Below are 19812 nucleotides of genomic sequence, written 5' to 3' on the forward strand. Positions count from 1 at the left end.
ACTAATTGGTAAAGAAAACATGTCAGAGAAATATAATATTCAGTAAGTAATTTAAAATAAACATGAAATATTGTAAGAGATTACTTCTCTTTTTTTTTTTTAAATAAGCTTTTTTTTTTTTTTTTTTTATTCAGAGAGAGAGAGACTGAGAGGCAGAGACACAGGCAGAGGGAGAAGTGGGCTCCATGCAGGGAGCCTGACGCGGGACTCGATCCTGGGTCTCCAGGATCAGACCCCGGGCTGCAGGCGGCGCTAAACCGCTGCGCCACCGGGAGTGCCCAAGAGATTACTTCTCAAAAGTAGTCTCAAATCTCTGATTTGCCTAAAATCAGCCAATACACTTTTCATGAAAATGTACTTGGGCAACAGAAAAACAAACATTTTGTTTCTTTAAGAAAGGAAGTACGGACCTTTTCCCCAGCAATTAGATTTTCAGTGGTATATCCATACCCTCCTAACAAGGAATACAACATAAATAAGGGTATATAATCTTTGGCCTTGAGTAGAGTGAGCTTATTCAGCCTACATAGGAGGCCTCAGCATACTAGCACCATACCTCATCAACTAGAGGAAAAGAGCTACACACAAGCAGGAACCAAAATTAGTACTTTTTTTTAACGTTCCTACTAACAAGCAGCCCTAAAGAAAATACCTATGCCCACTAAAATCAAATATGGGATAACACTGTGGAATAGTAAGGCAGCCTAATTTAGTATTTGAACGAATTGTTATCAATCAGAACAAAAAATAAAATCACCTCAGGATAAACACATTTTTAAAACCACAGTATGAAAATTATTCACAGAATTGTGTATATATATGAGTATTGGAACAATTGGAACCCAAATGTCCAACCACAAAGGAACCATTACATAAAAGAATGGCATATCCAAAGACATTGAAAGACTTATGACAGGAAAAGGCTTACAACATATTGTGAGGTAGGAAAAGAGCCACAATTAATACGTGAAGGATTCTAATCTCAAATTTAAAAGAACGTGTGTAGGAGCATCTGGGTGGCTCAGTCAGTTAAGCATCTGACTCTTGGTTTCAGTTCAGGTCATGATCTCAAGATCAAGAGACTGAGCCCCACGTCAGGCTCAGCGATCAGCATGGAGCCTGCCTGAAATTTTCTCCCTCTCCCACCCCTTCTGCTCACATGCACATTCACACTCTCTCTCAAATAAATAAATATTTTAAAAATAAAAATAAAAGTATGTATATATGTTTATTCAGGAAAAAAATACAAAAAGAATATAAATCCAAAAGTTTTACATTTCTTTTTAAATCATGAAGCTTTTCCCTTTACACATTTCTGTTTTAAGTTTTCTACACTAAGCAAATACTACTCTTATAATTTGGGGGGAAAAAAGCAAACTACACTAACATTTTAAGCAATATTTAAAAGGTTATGGAACAATAAGAAAATATACATATATGAATACACATACACACATGTGATAATTATTTTAAAGAAAGAAAATTATGCATAAGATAAAAAAGTAGGACATACATAAAAATAATGGTGACTGTGTTTGAAGGATGCAAAAATTATGAGCAATTTTCTTTCCTTTTTACTATGTAGTAGAAGTTTTTCTTTAAAGAACATGTATTGGGACCCCCTGGGTGGCTCAGCGGTTGGGCGTCTGCCTTTGGCTCATGGTATGATCCCGGGGTTCAGAGATTGAGTCCCGCATAGGGCTCCCTGCGAGGAACTTGCTTCTCCCTCTCCCTGTGTCTCTGCCTCCCTCTCTCTGTGTCTCTCATGAATAAATAAATATTTTTTAACAAATAAAGAACATGTATTATGTTAATATGAAGAAAACCACTGTACTTAACCCTGATCCCAAACCTTCTTTTTCATTGTATCCTGCCTCCTAAAACAAACCAACAAACATACACATGCACACAAACCCACAAGTACTTACATGGGCTTACATCTCTGTATCTGTTTCGATTTCTGTTTTCTGGAAACTTGGCCACTCTATGAGGATAGTCATGGGACTCATTGCGAATTTCCTTAAAATAACAAAAATATATTTTAACATTCCTCTTAAATTGTATATAGCAAAACAGATACTTTCCCAGCCAGTATAAAGTAACATTTATCAAGCACTGATGATATGCCAAGTACAACACAGAACTCATTGTCGACATTATCTCATTCAGTTCTTACAACACCAACAGGAACAATTATCATCCCTGGTTTATATGTGAGGGATGACAGGCTTTAAGAGGTTAAACAACCTGCCAAAGTTCACAAAGCCAGGAAGGTGGCAGGACCCAGGACTCCACAGACATCCTTCAGGCACCAGAGTCTCTGCTCTTGAGGTATTTATATACTGACCAGCAATATTCAACCCCTACAAGCAACATTAAACACTATATGTAACACAAAACTAATGCAATGGAGGTGTATCTAAGGCTAACATCATACTCAGATTCTCACTAAACTCTCAGTAATATCTACCTCTATTTTGGAGTTTCCATCTTAAAACTTTCATCTATTTCTTCATCTTCGTGCCATTATTACTGTTACTTTGAGTCCAGAAATATCCTCAAATTTTATTTCTAGAGCCATAAACAGCAGCCATTACTAAGCCAGAAGCTAGAAGCTCATTCTAGGACCCTTACAGTTCTCAGCATTCCACTGTATAAGAAATTCCTAAGTGCACTAAGCACTCAGCTATTTGGTGTATGTTTTTTTCACCCAAATAGAACATATTATTTTGAGAATTCAGGTAAAAACAGAAACATTAAAAAAATATTTGCATTAGGGATCCCTGGGTGGCACAGCGGTTTGGCGCCTGCCTTTGGCCCGGGGAGTGATCCTGGAGACCTGGGATCGAATCCCACGTCGGGCTCCCTGCATGGAGCCTGCTTCTCCCTCTGCCTGTGTCTCTGCCTCTCTGTCTCTCTCTGTGTGACTATCATGAATAAATAAATAAAATCTTTAAAAAAAAATATTTGCATTAACAGTAAAAATTAATTGGGTTTTGGCTCACACTATCACATATAATAAAAAGCATTTCAAAAGTGAGGCACCACTCAATTGTATAAATTAAGCATAAATAAATCATTCAAGTCACTTCTTGACAAATGCCCCTACTATTGGTTCCTCATGCTTGTATGTCACCAACCTCAGAACAGGTTAACTTTCTAGCCTGTATTTTCGTCCACGGTTTTAAGATGCAAAGAGTAGGGAACACAGCCTTTCAGGGGGAGGAATCTCAGTCACACTGTGCGTACAAAGAGCATGTGGAACATAATTTATTGTTGGTAAAGCCACTTTGGAAAATGCAATCTGCCACACACACAATCAGAAACACATACTACATATTCGCTACAACTGTTGCTACTGACTTTTTTTTTTTAAGATTTATTTATTCATTTATGATAGACATAGAGAGAGAGAGACAGAGAGAGAGAGAGAGGCAGAGACACAGGAGGAGGAAGAAGCAGGCTCCATGCCGGGAGCCCGACGTGGGACTCAATCCCGGGACTACAGGATCGCTCCCTGGGCCAAACGCAGGCACTAAACCGCTGAGCCACCCAGGGATAACCCTGCTACTGACTTTTTAATGCTTCCTTCTCATCCAGCAATCTCATTGAGCTCTCTAATATTTTGGAGTGGCTCTGAATTTCTCAATACTATCAAATAGTGGTAATTCTGTCTCTTCCCTATCCTTCAGATTTCTTATTTATTCATATCTCATTTCTTTTTCTTATCTAACTCCATTGGCTAAGATTGCCTATTCAATAGTAAGTAGATATTTTTCCCCCTGATTTTAAAACAACTGTCCCTAAGCGTAATACCTGCTTTGGGTTTCTGGTTAATAGATACTCTTCAAGTTAAAAGGGTTCTCTTCAATCTCTAGTTGGGTAAACATTTTTTATGAGTGGGTGTTCAATTTTATTCAATGTTTCCCCTGCATTTATGGAAGTGATCATATAGCTGTGCACCTTTACTCTGGTAATGTGCTGAATTACAATTTACACATTTTCACTTAGTAATATGCCTTTAAGGCTCCTCCATGTCTTTTCATGGCTCGATAGCTCATTTCTTTTTAGTGCTGAATAATATCCCATTGTCTGGATGAACCACCATTATTTTATATAAGATGTACATCTATGTTTTTAAGGTAAACTGACCTTCAATTTTCTATTTTTATATGATTTATTCAGTTTTAGTGTGAAACTTATATAGCCTCATATAATAATCTGGACAGAAATACTATCTTTCAGTTTCAAATACTTTTCCATGAAAGCATATTATAACAAATAATTGTAATTAGCTGAAAACATGAAAAAGTGTTAACTATTAGCTATTAACTACACATTAATTAGGTAAGTTTTTAAACATTAAATAATAAATTTTATATGTAAAACTAAACACATTCAGTTCTAGGCTTAAAGTTATTTGCATAACCTCAAACACTTTATAGAGCTGAAACACTATAAATTTTATATTTCAAGTTAGTAACTGATAGAAAAATGTCACCTTAAAATAATACAAAAACAGTTTTCTGTTAATGACTTTTCTGTATCAAGTGTAGAGAAAATACATTGGCCAGAATAAAAGATTCTGATAACACTATGCAGATGAGAATAAAGTATTCTCATACATTACTGCAGAATGTAAACAGATACAATGGTTGAGAATGATTTATTAAGATCATAAATCTGACCTACCAATTTTATCTACTAGGAATTTGTATCCCATAGCCACACACCTGCGTGCAAAGATTTATGCATAGTGAAAAAAGCACAAAAGAATATGCTCCCATGACAGGGAGGGAACAATCCATTCAAACATAAATATGGCTAGCATACAGTGAGTAATTCTAGAAGGAGATGAGAAATTAGTAACTTTTGGGGGAAGGCTGAACATCTAGGGAAGCTAATGCTAAATGCTCTCCCCTATCCTACCTCACTCTTTTTAAAAAAAGATTTTATTTATTTATTCATGAGAGACAGATAGAGAGGCAGAGACACAGGCAGAGGGAGAAGCAGGCTTGTCACAGGGAGCCCGATGCGGGACTCGATCCCCCAGACCAGGATCACCCTAGGGAAGGGTACAGATTTATGTAACTAAAATGTGTTTTCATTATGAAATATTTCAAACAGAAAAATATACATATCACACTCATGTTACCATCAGTGACGTTAAACATTTATTGCCACTTTTGAAGATCTGCTTCAGACCTTCTATTTTTTTTTTTTTAATTTATTTTAGAGAGAGAGTATGCACAGTGGAGTTGGGAAAGGGGAGAGGGAGAATCTTAATTTTTTTTTTTTTTTTTTGTGATAGTCACAGAGAGAGAGAGAATGAAGCAGAGACACAGGCAGAGGGAGAAGCAGGCTCCATGCACCGGGAGCCCGACGTGGGACTCGATCCCGGGTCTCCAGGATCGCGCCCTGGGCCAAAGGCAGGCGCCAAACCGCTGCGCCACCCAGGGATCCCGAGAGGGAGAATCTTAAGCAGACTCCATCCACACTGAGCATGGAGTTGTCACGGGGCTCGATCCCATGACACTAAAATCGTGACCTGAGCAAAAATCAAGAGTCAGATGCTCAACCAACTGAGCCACCCCGGAGCCCCGAAATCTCTTTTTTAAGAAAAGGAATAAAACACATCATTGCAGCATTATTTATAAGAGCCAAGATGTGGACAACTTCAGTGCCCATTTATAGGGGAAAGGATAAAGATGATGTGACACACACACACACAAATGTAAAAGGCGAAAGATTTATACGATCTGAAGAGAAACCAGAGTATTCAAATGTAAATAAAACAATGAACTACTCAGCCAAAAACAAGAATGAAATTTTGCCATTTGTTACAGCACGGATGGGCCTTGAGATATGCTAAATGAAATAAATCACAGGAGAAAGACAAACACTGCATGATTCGCTCACATGTGAAATCCAAAAACTACAAACAAAATAAAAGCAAATTCATATATACAGAAAACAAACTAGTGGTTACCTCTGGGGAAGGGGGCTTGAGAGTGGATGAAATGGGTGAAGGAAGACAAATGCATGGTAATGGATAGTCATTAGTCTTGTGGTGGCCATCACTTTGTCATGTATAAAGATGTCAATTATAAAGCTGTACACCTGAAACTTACACAACTAAAAAAAAAACACCTCCACATATCATATACAGCTAAATGCTCTCCCCTATCCTACCTCACTCTTTTTAAAAAAAGATTTTATTTATTTATTCATGAGAGACAGATAGAGAGGCAGAGACACAGGCAAAGGGAGAAGCAGGCTTGTCACAGGGAGCCCGATGCGGGACTCGATCCCCCAGACCAGGATCACGCCCTGAGCTGAAGGCAGAGGCTCAACCACTGAGCCACCCAGGTATCCCAGCCCCTCTCTCTTTCTAAAGTAACCTGCCCTTTTTACTCCTTTTATTGGACAGTTTTTGTGCCATTTGGATTTCAAACCATATATTCATAGATTACTTTAAACTAGCTAAAATACTAATAAATACTAGTATTAATATCAGCTCTAATGCTATAGTTTTAAAAATCACATTGAAAAGTTGTTGCAACCCACAGAATGGGAGAAAACAGAAGTAAATCATTTATCTGATAAAGGACTGCTATCCAGATTATATACAACTCCAATTAAAAATTTTTTTAATGGGCAAAGAAGGTTCCTCTATTACACTAGCCTTCTTCAATGCCTGTGTTATGCATAGACACCTATGTTCCACACTTAAGTGCATCTATCTCTCAGCTGTTGATTCCAATTTTTAAACTAAAGAAACACACTTATTTGTATATACCACAAGTCATTACTGACGTTGAAAAAAAAATTAAATAGGGTACTCTCAAGTAACAGAGGTATCGAAGAGATTTTAATTTCCCAAACACCATAAAACAGCCAAGTTTGGGGGGTAAAGAAATATATTCATAACAAACACATTCTATTTTTTCACCAATAAAAAAACCCCCACAAAACTCTGTAAGAGTCCATTCTCTCAAATTTCCAATGTTTGTTCCTCTTTAATTTCAGTGCATTTAAGAAGACCAGAACTCCCAATACAGCTTTCCTTCACTGTGTAGGATTACAGTCAAGCTCAACAAAGAACCCCCAATACTTTAAAAAGTACCTCCAGAGGTCCATACTAGTTGCATATCCCAATATCCATTCTTTATTACTCAAATTTTCTAATTTTTATTTTCTAACTTTACTTTCTAACTTACAACCTGTTAGCCCAACTAACAACCTGTATTTTCCAGCCTCCCGTATAAGTAACAATGGTCATGAGACAGTCCCAGGCAATGAGAACAAGCAGAAATCCCTGGACTGGGCTGCAGGAAAGCTTTTATCCAAAGGGCTGGCTCTGCTGACCTGCTGCTTCTCAATTCTGCCTGCCTTGATATTGGGGGTGAAGGGTGAGAATGGGCACAATATATCCTGGGCCTACAAAAAGCACATTCTAAGGAAGGCTAAGCAGAAACAGAGGAGCCATAGTAACAACTCCGGACTCCTACCTCCAGAATTTTCACTGTAGTTGAAAAATAAGCCTCTATCTGTTATGTCAGCTACTGCCTGATGTTCCTCCTCAAGCAGCTAAACATAGATCTCTAATACTTATGGTATGGCCAAATCTCAGTTAACTAGGTCTGACACTGAAGGAGTCATTTTCAAGAATACTCAATATACAAAAATAAATAAGTTTATAAGTACTTTGTATAAACAATAAAACTCATGGTGTTTCTCAAAACGGGAATGGGAAAATCGGTGTTGAGTTATACACTATGTTTGTATCGTATTTGGGAAAATCGGTCTCCACTGATGTTTGATGCTAAAACATTTCCCTCCTAAAGCAGAGACAACCCATAAACAGTGGCTCTAAAGACTAAAGATGTTTCCTGTCAGCACCAAAACCTGCAAATCCAAGATTTTTCAACCTCAGCACTATTGACATTTGAGGCTGGATAATTCTTCGTTGGGGGACTGTCTTGTGCACTGCAGGATGTTTAGCAGCAGCAACACTGGCCTCTCTACTCATGAGATGTTGTAGCATCCCTCCTGTGACAAACCTCTGTAGACACTGTCAAATTCCCATGGACAGCAAGATCTACCACAAATGCCCTATTAATATTCAGTTGAAAACCACTGTTCTAATCTAATACCAACTCTTATCTAATTAATGCTAAATCTAAATGGGAAGGATCTTCTTTTAAAGAATACCAAAAAAATTTTTACATCCATTTTACAATTTTTGCTCAAAAAAGGCCTCAAATAATTGACTCCCTAGTTATTTCTCTTTTAGTGGCAATGATCCAAGATGTGGGTAACTCATGTACAAAGACCTCTTTCGTGGAGTTATTAATAATGTTGAAAGCTAGAAATAACCTGAATGTCCAATGACAGGGGAAAGACTAATTGAAAAAATAATGTACATCCAACAGAATATCATGTAGCTGTTTAAAAGCCACAACTCTGAGATCATTACCCGAGAGGAAATCAAGAGTCAGATGCTTAGCTGACTGAGCCACTCATGTGCCTCAAATCCAACACATTTAAGTTTATTTTTAAATATTTAAAAATTTTTATTTTAACTGATTTTAACATGACTACACTTTTCTTCTCCTTTAATCAACGAGGATGAATTACAAAGTATTACACACCCTCATACTGACCATCTTTATATTCCCAGAATTTGGGAATGGTGTTCTATACTATATCTCTAGATACTGTCAATGACATATTAGAACTTAAGGACTATAACATAGATAAAATTAAACGGTCTATTTGGAAGGGGAGATGCGAACTCATTTATTTTTACCTTTCCTTTTATTCAATCAATCCTTCTAAAGCTTTGTTTTTTTACTGTTTTCAAGCTTGAATGAAATGCTTAGCCTATTAATATCCTTTTTTTCCCTTCTTGCTTTAAAGGCTGGCCAAATCCTGTTTAGAAAAGCATCATCTAGTTATTTTCTAGAGTCTCTAATGGCAGTACTGATTTATTCTTTCATCCAAAAATGATTTGTAACAGCTGCTACTTTCCATATGTTATGCTTCTTTATTTCCTTTTCCCCGTTTTTTCTGTATTATCAAGTTTTCTTTGTTCCTCTTTCCCTCTAGTAGTTTAAGGGGGGGAAAATGTCATTTCTATCCTAGTGGGGATTAGTCTTAAAATTTTGTAAAAGCATGTTTGAAGTTTTATTTTCTACTAGTGTGAAAGCATCTATTAATAAATTCCCATCTGGTAAAATATCTATGGTACAATTATCATAGGTTTCACTTACCTCTTCCTATAGACCAATCTCCCGTATTTTCTTGAAATAATCTAGAACTTTGAATCCATATTTTTTACATTTTCAATTATTTCAAAACTATCATTTGTAGTAAGGTTCACAACAATAATTATAATTATTTAGCATTAACTCTATATTTTACTTGGTTTCAATGCCCAAGCCTACTTTCTATACTTATTTCATTTCTTTCAGCTCTTGGGTAATATTTTCTATTATCTTCTGGCATTCAATGTCAGAATGTGTTAAGTCTAATGCAAGTCTGACTGGTTCTTCTCTAAGATAACTTGTTTTTCTACCTTGCAAGGGCTTTTTCTTTTATTCTGAATATTTAGAAAATTCACCAGGATGCACCTAAATTTTTATTGTTTTTTAAATATAGTCTTGGTGAGGACTTTGTGGTGCCTTTTAATCTTGAAATTAAAGGTGTTCTTCAGCTCAGAGACATTCTTCCATTATTTCTCTGGTCACTGCTTCATCTCAAGGTCCGCTGTTCTCTCAGAACCATGTAACACAGAGGTTTGAGACTTTTACGTGTTTTAAATGTTTTCTCATAATATTCACTTTAAATATCTTTTCCTGAATTCAGAGATTTTTCTCAAACTAACCTGGTATTTCCTGCACCATCTGTTTTGCTACTGAGTCTTAACTTTTTAAATAAATATGTTTTTATAAGTTTAAGAATCCTTTTGTTCTGTTTGTTTTTATAACCTCCTCTTGTTTTGGGAACTGAATTCCAGTTTTCCCTATTTCTTATACTATTTCACATGCTCTAAATGATCCAATTAGTCTAATCTTCTTGAGGTGCTGAATTTTTCAGCTGTAACATTTGTTCATCTTCACAGAAAAGTGCGGGCATCAAGTCTTAACCAAGTTTTTGTGGATGCTCCCACTGCTTAATATCAAAATCCCCTAAATCTTGGAACTGGAAGAAGCTGGTTAAAAGATACAAACTTCCAGTTATAAGATAAATAAGTACTATGGAGGTAATGTACAACATGATGACTATAGCTGAACACTACTGTGTGATACAGAGAAAAGTTATTGAGAGTAAATCCTAAAGTTCTCATCATGTGTTGGGAGGCACAACATTCATATGAGTGTTCCTTCCTTTTTATTGTATTTATATGAGAAGATGGATGTTAGCAGAACGAACTGTGGTAATAATTTTATAATACATATAAATCAAGTCACCAAGCTGTATGCCTTAAATGTATACATACAGTGATGCATGTCAATCATTTATTAATAAAACTGAAAAAAAAATCCTCTAAGTCTCAAACATATGGGGGTAAGACCCTTCTCTGATGCCAAGTAATAATGTAGATTTTTTTAATCACTGAATTTTACTCATTTCAATGATAAGAACAAAAAAGCTTCTACTGCATGGGATTAAGGACCTGAAAAATTATATGCATTTCTCATTATTTATCATTATTCTTGTCAATGTTCACTGCTATTTGTATAACTGTATCTAACAACTGTTTTTGGAATCAGGCCTCAGAATTTTCCTTAAGACTATCAAGGAGCCAGTGCCATAAGAAAAGTACACTCACATTTAAAATAAACACAGAAGGTGGATTTATTTTCACCTGGGGGAGTAAGGGGCACAGTACATTAACAGACCTAAAAGATAACCAGGAGGGGTGCCCAGCTGGTTCAATTGGAGAAGCATGAGACTCTTGATCTTGGGGTTGCAAGTTTGAGCCCCACATTGGGTATAAAGATTACTTACAATAAGAAAAAGCTTTAAAAAAAAAAAAAAAGAATGACCAGGGCTACGCCATGTAAACAAGAATGACAGATCTAAGCAAAAAAACAGCTTATGCAAAGATGTGAAAGTACGTTTAAAAAGACAAATGAAAAAATAAACATGAACAAATGGAAGAATGAATAACTGATGTCTTACAAGAAGTGTAAGCATCCCGATGTTTCTAGCAGCAATGTCCACAATAGCCAAACTGTGGAAGGAGCCTTGGTGTCCATCGAAAGATGACTGGATAAAGAAGCTGTGGTCTATGTATACAATGGAATATTACTCAACCTTTAGAAACAACAAATACCCACCATTTGCTTCAACGTGGATGGAACTGGAGGGTATTATGCTGAGTGAAATAAGTCAATCCGAGAAGGACAAACATTATATGGTCTCATTCATTTGGGGAATATAAAAAATAGTGAAAGGGAATAAAGGGGAAAGGAGAAAAAGTGAGTGGGAAATATCAGAAAGGGAGACAGAACATGAGAGACTCCTAACTGGGAAACGAACAAGGGGTGGTAGAAAGGGAAGTGGGCGGGGGGTGGGGTTGACTGGGTGACGGGCACTGAGGGAGGCACTTGATGGGATGAGCACTGGGTGTTACTCTATGTGTTGGCAAATTGAACACCAAAAAAAAAAAAAAAAAAAAGAAGTGTAAGCAGCACAAAACTTACGGTGGACAAGAGAGGACAATCCAAGAAATGAGGATGAACAGGTGCAGAGAGGTCAGATTATATAGGCAATTATTCATGTTTCATTTACCCAATACACACACAGTAATTCTGCAAACTATAAAGATGGTACTCTACGGCCATACCACTGTGAACACACTCGATCTCATCTGATCTTGGAAACTAAAGATGGTATTCTAAATAGCAGGAAGAGGGAGGAAAGAGGGATGAGATACTCAGCAAACAGACAAAAGCTGGTAGTTATTTAGATAAAAGTTGGTCAGGAACAAGACAAGGATTTCCAGTTTAATCACTTCTTTTTTTTTAAGATTTTATTTATTTTAAAGATTTTATTTTTCAGTAATCTCCATACCCAACATGGGGCTCAAACTCACAACCCCAAGATCAAAAATCACACACTCTACCAACTGAGCCAGCCCGGCATCCCACATTTTTACCACTTCTATTCAACAGAGTCCTGAAATTTCAGCCAGAGCAGCTGGGCTATAATACATAAATAGGAATCCAAACTGGAAAGGAAGTTGTTAAACTATCTTTATTCACAAATGACATGATCTTATATGTAGAAAATCCTAAAAAACCTACACACAAAAAACTGTTGGAGCTAATAAATTCAGCAAAGCCGCAAAACACAAAATTAACACACAAAAATCAGTATTTCTATACACGAGCAATAACTCCAAAGAAGGAAATTAAGAAAATCCCACTTAAGGGGATGTCTGGGTGGCTCAGCGGTTTAGCGCCTGCCTTCGGCCCAGAGCATGATCCTGGAGTTCCAGGATTGAGTCACACATCAGGCTCCCTGCATGAAGCCTGCTTCTCCGCCTCTCTCTGTGTGTCTCTCATGAATAAGCGAAGGAAGGAAGGAAGGAAGGAAGGAAGGAAGGAAGGAAGGAAGGAAGGAAGGACGGACACACCTACAACAGAATCAAGAAGAATGCTTCAGAATAAACTTAACCAAAAAGGTAAAAGATTTGTATACTGAAAACTAAAAACACAGCTGAAATTAAAGACAACCTAAAGAAATGCAAAGATACCCTGTATTCATGAATTAGATTTAAATACTAAGAATATAAACTATCTAAAGTGATATACTGATTCAGTGTAATCTCTATCAAAATTCCAGTGACTATTTTTGCAGAAATATAAAAACCTCATCATAATATTTATATGGGGGACACCTGATGGCTCAGCAGTGAGCATCTGCTTTCAGCTCTGGGCATGATCCTGGGGTCTCAGGATTGAGTTCCACATTGGGCTCCCTGCATGGAGCCTGCTTCTCCCTCTGCCTGTGTCTCTGCCTCTCATGAATAAATAAATAAAATCTTTTTAAAAATAATAATATTTATATTGAATTTTATAGGACTCTAGCTGAAATAATCTTGAAAAAGAGTAACAAAGTTGGAAGACTCACACTTCCCAATTATAAAACTTATTGCAAAGTTATAGTAATCATATCAGAGTGGTCTGGCAGAAAAACGTTCATAGAGATCAATGGAATAGAATACAGAGCTCAGAAATAAACTCTCAGATCTATGGTCATTTGATTTTCAACAAGCAGGTCAAATTCATTTAAGGTGGAAAGAAAAGTCAACAAATGGCGTTGGGAAAACTAGATATCTACATGCAAAAAAATGAAGCTGACTTTCACCATATGCAAAAATTAACTAAAATGGATCAAAGACCAAATATAAGAGCTAAAACTAAAAAACTCTTAGAAGAAAGCATAGGAATTGAAAATCATCATGATCCTGGATTTGGTAATGGTTTCTTAAATTATGACACCAAAAGCACAGGAGACCAAAAAACACACTGGACTTAAAATTTCAAACTTTTGTGCTTCAATGACAATATACAGTTAAAAGGAAACACTTGGATTGGGAGAAAATTTGGGTATCATATATTTGACAAGGGATCAACAGCCACAATATACAAAAAACTTCTACAATTTAATAATAAAAGGATAAACAACATAAAAAAAGGAAGACATCTATTAGAATGGCCAAAATCTGGAACACTGATAACACCAAATGCCGACAAGGATATAAAGCACAAGAACTCTCATTCATTGTTGGTGAGAATACAAAATGGTACAGTCACTTTGGAAAACATTTTGGCAGTTTCTTACAAAATTAAACATATTCTTACCATATGATCCAGTAATTGCACTCCTTCCTATTTACCCAAAGAAGTTGAAAACTTATGTCTACACAAAAACCGACACAGATGTTTACAGCAGCTTAATGCACAACTGCCAAAACTTGGAAGAAACCAAGACGTCCTTCGGCAGATGAATGGATAAACAAACTATGGTACATCAGTCAAAGGAGTATTATTCAGTGTTAAAAAGAAATGAACTCTCCAGCGTCAAAGACATGTAGGAACCTTAAATACATATTACTAAGTGAAAGAATTACTTACCATGTGATTCCAACTATAAAACATTTTGGAAAAGGTGAAACTATGTAGACAATAAAAAGATCAATGTGGTTGCTGGGGTTGGAGAAGGTAGGAATGAAAAGGGAGAGAACTGGATTTTTATATATGGTGCCATAATGATGGGACACCTGTACATATGCCCAAACCCTCAGAATGTACACCACAAGAAATGAACCCCAAGGTAAACTATGGACTTTGGGTCTTTGCAATATATCAATGTAGGTTCATCAACTTTTAACACACATAACCACTCTGGTGGGGGATTTTGATAATGTGTGGGGGCAGGCGGTATATGAGAAATTTCTGTATTTTCCCCTCAATTTTGCTGTGAACCTAAAACTGCTCTTATAAAATGAAGTCTTAGGAAAAAAAAATAGGTGAAGGACTTGAAAAGATACTTCTCCAAAAACATACAAGTAGTCAATAAACACATGAAAAAGATACTCAACATCCTTAGTCATTACAGAAATGCATATCTAAACCACTTCATACCCACTGATATGACTGTAATTTTATTTTTGCATGACTATAACTTTATAAATGGAAAAAGTGTTTGGGAGGATATGAAGAAATTAGAAGCCTCAAAACATCACTAGTGGGAATATAAAAGTGTTGCAGCCACTTCTATAGTTTTCTATAAACAGTTTAGCAGTTACTCAAAAAGTTAAACATAGAATTGCCGTATTATCCAGCAACTTCGCTTCCAGGTCCAAATCCAAAAGAATTAAAAACAAGGACTCCAATGGCTATCTGCACAGCAATGTTAACAACAGCATTATACATAGTAGTAAAAAGGTAGAAACAAGTGTCTGTTAACAGATGAATGGAGAAACAAAATGTGGTAGGTACATACAAAAAAAATTAGTTGGACATAAAAAGAAATGAAACTGATAACAGGCTACAACACATAGCTCAACCTTGACAACATTATGCTAAGTGAAATAAGCCAGATACAAGGGGTCAAACATTGTGTGATTCCACTTGTATGAGGTATCTAGATTAGGTAAATTCACAGATAGAAAGTAGAGCAGAAAAAAGAGAAAAAGAAAAAGAAAAAGAAAAAGAAAAAGAAAAAGAAAAAGAAAAAGAAAAAGAAAAAGAAAAAGAAAAAGAAAAAGAAAAAGAAAAAGAAAAAGAAAAAGAAAAAGAAAAAGAAAAAGAAAAAAAAAGAAAGAAAAAAGAAAGGAGCAGAAGTTACCAGGAGGAGGGAGAAATAGGGAAGTATTGCTTAATGGGTACAGAGTTTCTATTCAGAGTGCTAAAAGGGTTTTGGAAACAGTGGTGATGGTTGCACAACATTACAAATGGAATCGATGACATTAAAATGTACACTTAAAAATGGCTAAAATGGAACATTTTGTTACATATATTTTATCACAAAAAATTAACTGGATGTCTACCTCATTCCTTTTATCAGAATAAAATCCTAGTTGAGCAATTATTTAAACATTAAAAAAAATCATAGAATAGTATAAGAAAACATTGAAGAGGGCAGCCCCGGTGGCTCAGCAGTTTAGCACCTTCGGCCCAGGGTGGGATCCTGGAGACCCGGGATCAAGTCCCATGTCAGGCTCCCGCATGGAGCCTGCTTCTCCCTCTGCCTGTCTCTGCCTTTCTCTCACTGTCTCTCATGAATAAATAAATAAAATCTTAAAGAAAAGAAAAAGAAAACATTGGAGAAAATTTTTTGTAATCATAAAATAGACAAGAGCTTTCTAAGCTGTGGCATGAAAACCTAGAAAAGGCTGATAAATCTGATTTCATAAAAATTTAAATTTTCTACAGGAAAAAAATACTATCAACAAGGCCAAAGGTAATTGAGACATTAAAAAAATATTTACAATACATGATAAAGGCTTAACTTCCTTAATGTGTAAAGAACTCCTACATACCAAAAAGAGAAAGGAAATACAAATAGCTCCTAAAAAAGAGAAGTTGTTCAACTTCATTCACTGCAACAAAAATTGCAAATTATAACTACAGTAAGACCATTTTTCACCTATCAGGTAAAGATCAGAAAGTTTTAGAATATAACTGGGTAGGTGAAGGTATAAGGAAACAAGTCAAGTACTTTCTTATACCATTGATGGAAGTGTACTTAATGCGAAAAAAGTAAGGTGCAGAACAGAATGCTAATATTTGTTTCATAGGGGTGGGATAGAGGGAGGTAGAAAGGGAAGCAGGCAATGATTAAAATATAAATCAATGCAGAAGCAGTTCTGTCATGGACTAACTGCAATTTTCTAAGGTTACCTCAGCATACCAGCCCTTGACTAGGAACAGACTCTGGGAGCCATACCACCTTAACTCTAACCCATCTAAAGAATTCCTGGAAGTACCATTAAGTACAGTTGATCCTTGAACAAAATGGGTATTTTCTCTTCCTTATGATTTTCTTAATAACATTTTCATTCCTCTAGCTTACTTTATTGTAAGAATGCAGTACATAATATACATAACATACAAGATATGTGTTAATCGACTGTGTTATGGATAAGGCTTCCAATCAACAATAGGCTATTAGCAGCTAAGTTTAAGGAAGTCAAAAGTTATATGTAGATTTCTGACTGTGCAGGGGTTGGGGCCCCTAACCCTGATTGTCGAAGGGTCAACTAGAAACTGCAAAAAAGGAACTGATAGCTTTCAGAGTATAAAACTGTCTAAATACAGTGAAAAAACAAAGTATGAGATTTTCTTTAGAGGAATGAAAGCAGTTTGAAAAAAAGTTACAAAAGATCAGTGACATAAGCCAAATTAAACTGACAGAACAAAGAGCATATTAAATCAAACATACTGGTTGCAAAAGGAATAAGATGCATACATTAAAACAAACATGAAAATACCACACTGAAAAGCACCAGAAATTCATAGATAGAAGTGTCTAATGTGTAATCAGTTTCTTGACGACCAGGACTTTTTTTCCCAGAGGTCATCAACCCCAGCACTCTGAAATGACATGCTAAATTTTAGAGGATTTTATAGTATGTGGACATTTCTCTTGGTCATACATTTCACTTGAAAGGTGTCTAAAGTTGCTTAAGATCTTTAAAAGCAAAGATTTCACTGTTAAGCCAAAACAACTGCCTGAACCATCACTACTATACCATAAACAGAACATTAAATTAGCATTCATTAAGACGTTAATTTTTAACAGCTATTTCAGACAATAGCCAGGCAAGCTAGAACATCATTCCAATTAAGACTGTAACAAGAAAAGTTTAAGTTTAGTATTCTACTCAGAACAGTAGAGTCAGAATTTACATACTTTAAAATTATCATGCTAAACCATATTTCTTCCTCAATTATCAACTGCTATGTTTTAAATTTTACATGCTAGACTGACTTAGTACATAGCTAAAGCATGCTACCCAAAATAATAGACAGTATTATAAAAGTTCTAATCTGCCAGTTAGTTTAAAGAAGCCCCAACAGGGTTGCAAGGGTAACAGGGTTGCAAGGGTGGCTCAGTTGCCTGAGTGTTCAGCTCTTGATTTCGGTTCAAGTTATGATCTCAGGGTCATGGAATCAAGCCCCACGTCCGGCTCTGTACACAGCAGAGTCTGCTTCTCCCTCTCCCTCTGCTCCTCCCTGCTCATGCTCGCTGAAATAAATAAACAAACAAGCCCCAAAAGCTTACTACCAAGAAACAGCTACTTTAACGAGCGCTAAGTGAAACTACCACATGCACCATGATGAGAACAGAGAACACAGAGAATCTGGATAAGAATTTCCAAGGGAAAAAAAAAAAAGAATTTCCAAGGAAGACAAATCCTATGTATGCTCATTTGAGACTGTGGAAAGCACACCTGTGTTATTTTTAATCTTGCTTTCCTAGAGCTGATATGTCCTTATCTCTGATTCAGTCTCTGGAAAGAGACTGTGAAGGATAAGAGAGGAGATCAAGCAGGGAAACAGAACAAGAGACAAACAGGAGACTGGAAGAGCCATAACATATCTCTAACTGGCAAAAGGGAATTATGTGCATCGTAGCAATCTGGGAAAAGCCAAAAAGAGTTCTTGGAGATTCTAGTTAAAATCAAGAAATTGAGGGGAGCGTGAGTAGCTGAGTTGGTTAAGCATCTGACTCTTCATCAGGTCATGATCTCAGGATTGTGAAATGGAGCCCCATATCAGGCAGGCTCTGTGCTGGGTGTGAAGCCTGCTTAAGATTCTCCTGCTCAAAAAAAAAAAAAAAAAAAAAAAAAAAAAAAAAAAATTCTCCTGCTCCTCTGCCCATTAAAAAAAAAAAAAAAAAAAAAATTATTAAGATATTGAAAAAGGCAAGCTAGAAAGGCTAGAGGACAAACACTGACTGGATTTCCACAACTACAGGCAGTACCAGTAATACAGAACGTATATCAAAGGCAAAACATAGTTATAATCCCTAGTTATATATTATCTATTGGGGCACCATTCCCAAGCCTGCTTTCCCTTAAAGCTGGGTCCTTTAAAAATAGGGTCCTTACCTATTTTTTTTAAGATTTTATTTGTTTATTCATAAGAGACACACAGAGAGAGGCAGGGACATATGCAGAGGGAGAAGCAGGCTCCCCACAGGGAGCCCAATGCAGGACTCCATCCCAGGACCCTGGGATCATGCCCTGAGCCGAAGGCAGATGCTCAACCACTGAGCCACCCAGGCATCCCCTGGGGTCCTTATCTATTGAAGAGCCACAGAGATCTACATGAGAATGTGACAAAAATTATGGAATCTCTACAGACAAAAATACCCAAATACACTCACACATACACATGATTCAACATACAGTTTCAGGGGACTTGGAAATCACTTTCCAGTTTAATCCATGGATCTCATATACTGTCTTGAAGGCCTCCAATCCCAAAATGACCCCACCTATTTTAACACATTCCATTCTCTCCTTGCTATGAAAAATGTAAGTGATTCCCTCAGCATCATTATTCTCAGGTAGATCTTAAGGAGAAAGCAGTGTAAGCAGTCAGGTGGCAAACTGGGATAGCACAGAAATGAGAATTATAAGGACTAAATTTAGGTCCCACCCATGTCACTGTTAGACACGGTGGTAACCTTACCTAAGTCCCAATCTCATGTTGGAGGGGCATCTCCTCAGCTGTGAATGAAGGGGCTGGAATAAACCAATATGCTGACATTTTATTTATTTTTAAGATTTTTAAGTAATCTTTACATCTAACATAGGGCTCAAACTCACAACCCTAAGATCAAGAGTCACATGCTCCACAAACTGAGCTAGCCAGGCACCCCAAGGTGCTGACATTTTAAAAGGGGAACAGCATTCTTTTTGTTTAGTGAATACTGGGCACCTAACATGTCTCAGAACTACAGGCAAATGATGGGGAAACAAAGAAAAACAAAGTACCCCTGAAAGAGCTAGACACAGACATAGACAGTTATAAAACAATGTGATTCATTCTCTAATAAGGAGTCAGAGAAGGAACATATAACTTTACCTAAAGAAACCAGAGACTAGTCTTGAAGAGGTTTTCTAGGTAGATAAGGTAGGCACAGAATACATCCAACATGGGCAAAGACTCCAAAAGTGTGAGAAAGCAGGCTATTTTTAAGGAAACTCAAGGACTCTGTATAGCAAGAACACATGCAACCATGTAAAACTCCAAGCCCTAGGGTTAAACATTTGTAGGA

The 19812-nt window shown here is 36.6% G+C and overlaps 1 protein-coding gene across 3 annotated transcripts in view; it reads right to left on the minus strand.

Annotated features, from left to right (window-relative positions):
* The window catches only part of PTPN2 (protein tyrosine phosphatase non-receptor type 2), a 93896-nt gene that overhangs the window by 68044 nt on the left and 6040 nt on the right, over window positions 1-19812 (minus strand). For all 3 annotated transcript variants that reach the window (XM_038543927.1, XM_038543928.1, XM_038543926.1), the window contains exon 2: window positions 1929-2019. In XM_038543927.1, the coding sequence (XP_038399855.1) occupies window positions 1929-2019 (91 nt within the window). The remainder of the gene's footprint in view (window positions 1-1928; window positions 2020-19812) is intronic.

The sequence above is a fragment of the Canis lupus genome, chromosome 7, assembly GCF_011100685.1.
Source record: "Canis lupus familiaris isolate Mischka breed German Shepherd chromosome 7, alternate assembly UU_Cfam_GSD_1.0, whole genome shotgun sequence".
NCBI classification, from domain to species: Eukaryota; Metazoa; Chordata; class Mammalia; order Carnivora; family Canidae; genus Canis; species Canis lupus.